This window comes from Solanum verrucosum, unplaced genomic scaffold, assembly GCF_900185275.1.
Source record: "Solanum verrucosum unplaced genomic scaffold, falcon-dt-bn FXZP01000103.1, whole genome shotgun sequence".
NCBI classification, from domain to species: domain Eukaryota; kingdom Viridiplantae; phylum Streptophyta; class Magnoliopsida; order Solanales; family Solanaceae; genus Solanum; species Solanum verrucosum.
The window spans coordinates 3,406,665-3,416,631 of record NW_026020048.1 but is presented as its reverse complement, the minus strand read 5'-3'; the positions used below and the strand labels follow the sequence as shown (position 1 = coordinate 3,416,631).

Here is a 9,967-nt window from a genome sequence, read left to right as displayed (position 1 = left end):
TTCTTTTATTCCGATTTTGAATTTTGGTATACAAACAAAAATGGATGCAATGTATGTGATTGCTTAATCAAAATCATCTTCTGTTTGAATTAATTATTTCGATGTGAATGTTGTTATTTTCTTTTTCTTCTGCTTTTTCGTAAGTTGACAAAAAAACAAAAAAAAGGAAATTAAGGTTCAAAAAGGTTGTCAAGATCCAAGAACTCAAGAAAAGAATAATCATACTTTTTTATTCAGAAAGTTTCAGTGATTGGTGAGTAGTCAATAAAATCAGGCTATAATAGTTTGACACGTAAAAGTTTGTTCCATTTGGATTGGCTTGAAAAGTTCGAACTCTATAGAAACTTCAATGTAACTTCCTCATGATTCTCTGATCATTCATCATGCCATTGGATCTCCATTATCTTGGGTCATTTGAGGAGTACTTGACGATTATAAAAAAAAAAAAGTAAAAAAATTAGTACATAGATAATTAAGATCAGATATAATTTAAGGAGAATTTAAATAAAACATGCCAAATTTTCTATTAATTCAGCAAAAGTCTACTTGTGGTAACGAGCTTATGGTAATTGCCTAATTGGTATCAGCAACGACCTGTTATTGCAAGTTAAATTAAATTAATAGTCTATTACATTGTATATTTAGATCCAAAAAATATATACCGTCTCCGTCAAATTGGAAGTTACACTGATTGTGTAAAACGTAAATCAAAATTTATTTATACGGTCAATATTTTTATAATATATAGAGTAGAATTATTTGTCAATTATAAAAATCTTACAAGTCTCCAATAAATAATAAAGTTATAATCCGAATATATTATGAGTATTTATCTTTGTTTGGGTCAAATCCTTTATGTCCTCCATGATCTCGGTGCATTCATGTTGGAGATTTTTTGAAGAAACCAAATGACTTTTAAAAGAACAAAAGGATTTGATTTCATATGTTCAAACTTCAAGAACGTCTTCATTTGACTTCACCTCCTTCAAGATGGGTTTCTGTCTCCTGTCTCACTGTTTATTAATTTTTCGTTTCAAAATAAGTAATGTTTTTAATTTGAACACGTTATAATTATTCCTGTATTGAAATAAAGATGATTTTGGAAGACTAAGATTATATCCTTTTTGAAATCTTAAAAATACTACTTATTTTTAAACAAAATAAAAAGATTAAAATACCACTTATTTTAGAACGAATGGAGTATTTGTTTTTATAATTGTTAGGAAGAGTTCACTCCTTTTTTTTTTCAATAGTTGGACTCATAAAATGATGGTATAACAGCTAGCAATGGGGCCAATTGTATATTATTTAAAAGAAAATGCAGCAAATTAAATGCCTCCTTCCTAGCAACATCATATGGGCTGGCTGACTATAAGATTTGTTTTTGAATATAATGGTCTTTGAGGAACTGAATTCATAAACTTTTTAATAAGGTCTGAAAAAACAAAGCACGGATTAAAAATTAAATTAAAATGATGTGGGATATCACACCACCACAAGAATAGTAAACGGAATAAATTGACATTAGAACAGTTGAATATCCAAAACATATTTCGAAATGCGAACGTATATCTTAACGGAGGTACTTTAAAAATATGGTAACATCTAAATTATCCTTCTATTATTCAAAATTGAGCAACTTTGACGTTAACATTTGGTTTAATATTACCCGTCTTTAGCAATTTCATTTTACCTCTTGACTCCTAATTGTGTTGTAATGTCGAGGTAATTTTAAATCATAGTGAAATGTTTGATATTTTTTTTCAAAAAATTTATACAAGCCTTTCACGTTGTAGCTCCATCAATAAAAGGGAAAATACGAGAAGATTTACGAACCAAGAAAAACATAAATGGACCAATGGCGTAACAAAACAATGGATGAAATTAATCAATTTTAGATTATCTATAAACATCTTTGGATGGTTTTCCCAAAAATTGAGTGCATAATTGTGATAAAACAGAAGTTCATGGATTAGGCAATATTGAGTAAAAGTTTTGTATCTAAGAAACAAAAACAAAAAAAGACGCTATTGAAAGAGAGAGTATAGGAAGTAGTCTATAATTGTAGTATTTTATTGGACAAGTCAGATACGTTATTGACTTACGTGCACATATATTAGACTTTTTAATTTGATGATGTGCCTACCAATCATATATGTAGTGTACTTATTAAAATAAATAATCCAATTATTTTATATATAAGAAAAATAATAATAATAATGGAACGTGTGACTTTGTGGGTCGCAACCGTACTATATCCACCGTACAACATCGTTTCCCAACGACCTTATTATTATTCACACATGCTCTCATGTGATCTTATTTTCTCCTCTCTCTTTACGAAATAATAATGTAATAAATTAATAAGAAAATATCAATTTTGTGTAAATGGGATTTTTAGATGTTTAGATAGATTTAGGTTACTTGCACCTTTTATCTAAGGTGCAATAAAGGATGGATATTTTAATTAATCTCAGACATAACATAATCTTGAAATATTTTACTTTAGTCTTTATTCATGAATCAATTTTTTTCTAAAAGACTGATATATTAAGTTATAAATAATTTAAATATTTAAAATTATATGAAAAATATATAATTTGATATTTCTTTTCTTATCAGTATGGTGAGGAAATGTAGTATCTTAAAATTTGTAAATATAGTTAAACTTTCAAAAAGTGAAGCAAATATTTTGAAATGGAGGAAATAAATAACTAATATCACTGGATGTTTGGATCAATTAGTAACCATTGTAAAATAAATTTGTGATCGAGATGGAGAGAAAAAGCTTAGACGAAATTTTGGAACTTTAATAATGAGTTGTTTAGTCATAGTAGCAATTACTCATGCCTTGACATAATTATATGTTGCGTACACACTATATCAATATGATTTGTTTCTTTTTCAAATTTCATGTATCACAAGAATTTAATACATCAAATCGTTTTTTAACAATCAAGACATATTTTAACTGTGTGGCAGAGGGTGGCGAGGCATTGGTGGAGCTAGGGGGATTAACCCCCTTTAACTAGAAAGCTACGTACATGACAAAGTTAAAATTATTTGTTATATATATATATATATATATATATATATATATAATAAATCTTAAACTTTTTAACTCTTATCAAATGTTTACTTTTTAAATTTTGAATTCCTTGTTGAAATCTATGTCACTTGAAATTTGAAAAGGGGAAAATCCTACCAACTAGCCATATGCATTTTTGATCAGTTGGACTTCGACAAATTGTACCATGACCTGCTCCCTAATTTTGGCCCATTTTCTAATGGACCATATGTACGCTAATGTTGCCCAATCGATAGCCCACTCTATTGAATAGGGGTCTACCCATTTTGAGATTCAAAGACTTATCATCCCATAAATCCAGTACATGACATTCTTTTGCATCAATCCATCCAAGTGTTATTTTCTGTAAACATAGAAAATTATGTTGCAACGCATTGACATTGTGAGATATGCTTCCCTGTTACAAAGTGCATAAAATCACCGATAAGGGCTGTTGTGGAGAGGTAAGTACTTCTTCATCCTTAACCAAGAGGTCTCGGGTTCGAGCTCCCTTGGGTACGGAATCGCCTTTGTTAGGGAGCGCTTTACCCCAATGTGGGACTTTCCAGCTTGAATTCGGATTTAGTCGGGTTCCAATGTGGGTACTAGATACTAGATGGAAAAAAAAAAAGTGCATAAAATCAGCACAATCTCCACAAACTAATCCTAGTAATAGAGTTGATGGATTTAGAATTAGAAATATATAATTAATTCGAATAGAACATAGTCTTATCATTAGAATGACACTAGACCTATTTCAAAGAAAGAGTTCTTGAATTTTTACATAAATTGTAATTTTATCACTTTCCTTAGATTTTTATTTTTTTTACTCCTATCATATCCGAAAAGGAGGATTATCAACTTGTTCAATTTTATATAAAATTATAACTACATAATATACCTTCTTCAAAATTAAAAAAAAAATTATAAATTGAGATCAAGTTAAAAAATACGCTCAATTTTTTTATTTTTTTTTAATGGAAGGAGAGGAATGACATAAGAAAAAGCAATGTGTCGCGTGTAAAGCGCACCAACAATTAAAACAAGTTTCTGACGCGTAAGGTTTCAGTTACTACATATGCCCCCACTCAACACTCACTTTTAATCTATCCTTATCATAACCTTGATACTTTTGCTTCAATCTTTCCCTTGGACCCACTTTCTTCCTATCACCCGTTCATTGCAAAACCAACGGCTACGATTGTGTTGCAAATCTTATTTTTTTAACTGAAAATTGTTCTTGTAATCAAGAATCTTTGGAAAACGATATTTATAACTGATAATCAAAGGTCAAGATTTAATATATCCAACGGTTGAGAGTTTTTAAAGAACGGTAGCTGATCTCAGCAAAGTTGGTTCTTTTATTTATTCATGCAGAGCATCTCCTAACTTGAGTATTTTTATTCCACCTTTTTCTCTCTTTTCTTGTTTCATCAAACTGGTGAGTAGTTTTCTTTTCTCCTTGTTAAAATTCAAGAAAGATTAATATTTATGCTTGGTTGTGTTTTTTTTTTTGTTTCTGTGAGGTTTTGGGGTTTATTTCATTTATATTTGTTTTCAAGATTTTAGAATTTAATTTTAAGGTTGGGTATTTTCCCATATCAAGAAAGAACTAATTTTTTTTATGTTTTTTGTTTGTTTGTTTGTTTGTTTGTGGAGCTTGGTTTGCTGTTCTCAAGGATTGTGTTTCTGTTACAAGTTGATGAAATATTGAGGGATTGTGTTGAAATTAGTGTTCTTTATTTTTTTCTTCTTCCTCTTTTATGGCATTTATGATTTAACTATGTTTGAGCTTTGATGGGGTGCAGTTAATTGTTATAGAACCTAATGTTTTTTTAGGGGAAATAGTCACCAGGAGAGTTTGTCATTGTGTGACACGTGTATGTGTATGGGGGTGTAGGTGTGGGGGTATGGTTGGTTGTTCTTGCTAGGTAGCAAGGTATTGGATTAATGATGAGAGAGTTAAAGGGGGAGAAGGTAACAAAGCTCCAATGTGTAGCTTTCCTTCTGTAGGATTTGAATGTGTACCAAGTTGGCAAGTTTTGTTTCTGAACTCACTGATTTTATTGTTTTCACTTTGGTTCTCCCATTTTTATTGTAGCTTGAGACATAATGTTTATTATCTTTTGCTTAAAAAGACATATATATTACCAGTAAGAGCTGGCAAAGACATGCAACGGGCTTAACATGAATGATTTGATCTTTTGAGCATTTTCTTTTATTGGTTAAATGATTTTGGCATCTTAGTTTCTCTAATTCCTTGCTAAAATTTATTAATGTGGAATGATAATTTGAACTTGCATAGGTCAATATGGGAGTAAAAGCCTTTCTTGTTACCTTTTTTCTCTCAACGCTGTTATTTCCTCTGGCATTCTCCACATCAAATGATGGCTTGGTTAGAATTGGTTTGAAAAAGATCAAATATGATCAAAACAACCGGCTTGCTGCTCGCCTAGAGTCCAAGGAGGCGGAGGCTTTGCGGGCCTCTATTAGGAAGTACAACTTCCGTGGTGATCTTGGGGCGTCGGAGGATACAGATATTGTTGCACTAAAGAACTATATGGATGCTCAGTACTTTGGAGAGATTGGTGTAGGCACTCCCCATCAGAAGTTCACTGTGATCTTTGATACTGGTAGCTCTAATTTGTGGGTGCCTTCAGCAAAGTGTTACTTCTCAGTAAGCTTCTTTTACATCTTTAGTTTGAAAGCATACCAGAAAAAGCTAACATTGGCCACTCATAATTGATGATCATCGATTTTTATGCTTATCTACATTCATGCAGGTCCCTTGCCATTTCCATTCCAAGTATAAGTCGAGCCAATCAAGTACTTATAAGAAAAATGGTTTGTGTCTGACCTTTGTCTATATTTGATGTGAGCAGTTTTTCATTGATAGTCATTGGTTCAATTGCAGCATGAAACACATGCTTCTCTTTGATATGTGTTACTCCTTCCTTTCCAATTTATGTCATAGTTGAACTCGGCATGGAGTTTAAGGTGGTCTTAAGCATGTTTAATAAAATGAAACTTTTGGTCTTAAACATGCTAAAACACTAGTACACAATAAAAGCTTCTCATTAATGATAAAATGGGAAGTTTAAATTAAAACATTTTCAAACGTAGAAATGTGTCAATTTATTTTGGAACTGATTAATAAGGATATAGTGTGGCATAAATGGATACTCTTTGTCTATAAGATGAAGTGTGGCATTATTGGCATTTGGCAGTAAACTTGACATGTCATAGGTTTTGAGTCCAAACTGATCACCCTGGTCCCAACCTCTAGATAGAAGGTCTCATCCTAATCCCCTCTCCCCCCGAAGAAAAAAATAAAATAAAGAAGACACTCACCATTCTTATGGTTTCCATCCAATTATGTGATGGACATCAAAAATCTCATGAAAAATAATAATTAGATAACATGCTTTCTGTCCTGAAAGTGGTGTTCATGGTTATCTCTATCATTTTTTCTCTATGACATGAGGTGATAAAAATTGTGCCTCTTAAACTGTTTTGTCTACTGTGGAACTAGTTATGGTGGAGTTTCTTCTCTGAGTTTTGATATCTATTAAATGTCCTTTTTACTTGATGTCTATTCTGTGTTCGGGAGTGACCTTTGGTCATTCTTCAGTGTCTACTTTCTAAGTTGACCAACATCTTGAATTGGTTGTTGTAAAAAGAACCCGTTCATTCAGACATTTTTCTTCTTAATATGCCATACAGGGACGTCTGCTGCAATTCATTATGGCACTGGAGCAATATCTGGATTCTTCAGTCAAGATAACGTCAAAGTTGGTGACCTTGTTGTGAAAAATCAGGTGAGTGTGGCTTCAGTCTTCTGGGTCATATTTTATTGAATATATGGTCCCTCATCTGTGGAGGTTGTTAATGACAACAGGAGTTCATTGAGGCAACCAGAGAACCCAGTGTGACATTTTTGGTAGCCAAGTTTGATGGTATATTGGGTCTTGGATTCCGTGAGATTTCTGTTGGAAATGCTGTTCCAGTATGGTGCGTTGGCTTATTTCCTTTGTATTCTTTTCAAATGTTTTTCAATTTCCTATTGACTGAGTTCATGCTTTAGACATTTTACTATCTCATCAAAATGTTTTCTTCTTTTGGATTGAAGGATTTCTTGAGTGTCTCCTTGTATACAAGAAAATTGGGTTGATAACTTGATATTGATCTCGAGAGTTTCTTCTGTGTTTTATAGGTACAACATGGTCAAACAGGGTCTTGTCAAGGAGCCTGTCTTCTCATTTTGGCTGAATCGAAACAAAGAGGAAGAGAAAGGCGGTGAAATTGTGTTTGGTGGGGTTGATCCTAAGCACTTTAGGGGAAAACACACTTATGTCCCAGTCACACAGAAGGGTTATTGGCAGGTGGGGTATCTCTATATCCTTGGAAAATTGTTGTTAGACTTTTTGCAACTGCTTTCTTAATCTCAGAATATAATTGGCAGTTTGATATGGGTGATGTTCTGATCGATGGCCAAGCTACAGGTACGTTTTGGTCCTTTCTCTTTTCGAACAGGAAATTAGTTTGGTAACTCTAGGATATTGATGAGACCACTTGCCCCTGGTTGTCCCTGCTTTTTGTTGTTTTGACATATTGAATTATGTAGGTTACTGTGACGGTGGATGTTCTGCAATTGCGGATTCAGGAACTTCTCTCTTGGCTGGTCCAACGGTATTCTCCAAAAGGAGGATTCTCTTTTTCGTTCCTATTATTCAGCTATTTTTTCCCACCATTGACATTGAATCTCAGAATGTTACGTACAGTCTTGTTCATGTGTAGCTTCATCAAATTGGCTTGTTAATAGTTGAGTGACTAGGTTAAATTTTTTTCTTCGGGATATCAGTTTATTTAATCAATGAATCAATCAGGCATTTGAACTTCTCTTTTTCCCCTTTTAAGCCATGAAAGCAGGACGAGAAGTGATGAAATTGATTCATTCCAGTATCGGGACATACTACATTACTGATTTCCTTTGCTAACAACTACTTCCTTTTGCTTTGTCCCTGTTGTTCCTGCCTTATTTGTTTGCGGATCTCCTTTATTAGGAAAAAATAGTGCAACTTGGAACTGCTTCTAGATTATTTCATCGAGAAAAAAAGAAACTGCTTCTAGATTGTCATCTCTAAGGCCTTAATGGTTCAACGATATGATACAAAAAAAAAACTTCAGCTTTTGTCCAAACAATTATAGTAGTGTAAGGTTTTACTGCTGCATTTTCTAGTCCTCATCATTCTACCCTCTTGTCTCCTTCCTTCTCTATCTTTCAGACTGTAATCACTATGATTAATCATGCCATTGGGGCCTCTGGAGTTGTTAGCCAACAATGCAAAACTGTTGTTCAACAGTATGGGCAAACAATAATGGATATGCTTTTAACAGAGGTGAGCAACCAATTGTTTGAGTTGATAGTTTGTTTTTCTTCTTAATGTTTTTTCATGATCTGATCTCGTTTATATTACTAGTTGCCTTTCCCAATATTTTGATGGATTTGTATCCTAACAGGCAAACCCAAAGAAGATCTGTTCACAGGTTGGGTTGTGCACCTTTGATGGAACTCGAGGCGTAAGGTTAGGATTCAGGCCCTCTTCCCTCACCTAGGTCATACATTTATGACTTGAATATCTAAGCGGATTTCTTTCCTCCACGTGCAGCATGGGCATTGAAAGTGTTGTAGACGAGAAAGCTGGCAAATCAGCAGGACTGCACGATGCTGTGTGCTCTGCTTGTGAAATGGCAGTTGTATGGATGCAGAACCAACTTAGACAGAACCAGACTCAGGATCGCATTTTGAACTATGTGAATGAGGTAAATATCTTCCATCACATTTTTTTGATTTCTTTAACTTAGTTCGGACAGCTGATGGCGTTAACAGCTCTGTGAGCGACTTCCAAGCCCAATGGGACAATCAGCTGTTGATTGTGGAAAGCTTTCTGGCATGCCTAGTGTTTCCTTCACAATCGGTGGCAAAAAATTTGACCTCGCACCTGAGGAGGTATGTTTGATGTTAATATCTATAAATATAGATGCTGTCTGGTGTCTCTAAAATTATAGATGCCGCTTTCGACACTCCTTTATTTTAATGAGTGTCTAGTAGAGGAATCTTTTATTTTCCCTGTATCTAGGGAGACTATTGTTTAAAAGTTCTCATTAAATTTGAAAAGCGCCTCACTGCTTTTAAGAGAAGTAGGAATAATATCTGTTTTTATTGAAATATTTACTCAAAGCATTGATTAAATAGTTATGCTATGGGGAAGGTTCCTAATACTTGGTATAGAGTTGAGTTATATTAAGCTTGCAATCTTGTCTTGTCACCAGTACATACTCAAGGTGGGCGAAGGTCGCGCTGCACAATGTATTAGTGGCTTCGTTGCTTTGGACATTCCTCCACCCCGTGGACCTCTTTGGTATATTTCCCGCTTGTCTTAACACTCACGCGTGCCAATTCTGTTATTTTTGTTTAGTTGCACTGGCTAACATGCCTTAATTGATAAACGTTGTTTGCTTTATGGCTTCGGTGGTGCAGGATCTTGGGGGATGTCTTCATGGGTCGATATCACACAGTCTTTGATTCTGGAAAACTTAGAGTTGGATTCGCTGAAGCAGCTTAATGAAATAAAAAAATGCAAGCCACTACCAGATGTTGTTGTGTAGTGACTTGCCCTTAAATAAGTCTTTATCAGCAAATGGGATTGTAAAAGTTTGGACCGTAAGGTATTGCAAGAGGAAAACCTTGTAAATATTGGCTTCTCTCGTTTGACTAGATATGTAGTACTGTTTGTGCTGGTGTATATGCTTGTCCTTGTGTAATATCTATCATGGCGTAATAGAGGTGATTTTGTTGTCGTGCATCATTTAAATTTGTTGCAAAAAAATTGGTAAATA

General features: G+C 33.8%; 1 protein-coding gene across 2 annotated transcripts; it reads left to right on the top strand.

Moving 5' to 3' along the window:
• Window positions 1-4,467: 4,467 nt before the first annotated feature.
• LOC125822172 (aspartic proteinase-like) lies at window positions 4,468-9,888 on the top strand. 2 transcript variants are annotated; one of them, XM_049501554.1, is made up of 14 exons: window positions 4,468-4,508; window positions 5,373-5,744; window positions 5,851-5,911; window positions 6,791-6,885; window positions 6,966-7,078; window positions 7,281-7,449; window positions 7,530-7,569; window positions 7,692-7,756; window positions 8,353-8,466; window positions 8,588-8,652; window positions 8,737-8,890; window positions 8,958-9,077; window positions 9,401-9,489; window positions 9,609-9,888. In XM_049501554.1, exons 2-14 carry the CDS (start codon window positions 5,379-5,381, stop codon window positions 9,691-9,693), a joined length of 1,536 nt encoding a protein of 511 aa, XP_049357511.1. In that variant the 5' UTR covers window positions 4,468-4,508; window positions 5,373-5,378; the 3' UTR covers window positions 9,694-9,888. The 2 variants fall into 2 exon arrangements, with proteins under 2 accessions (XP_049357511.1, XP_049357510.1); XM_049501553.1 differs by lacking the exon at window positions 4,468-4,508 and adding an exon at window positions 5,085-5,106 and having other exon boundaries at window positions 9,609-9,846.
• Window positions 9,889-9,967: the final 79 nt, after the last annotated feature.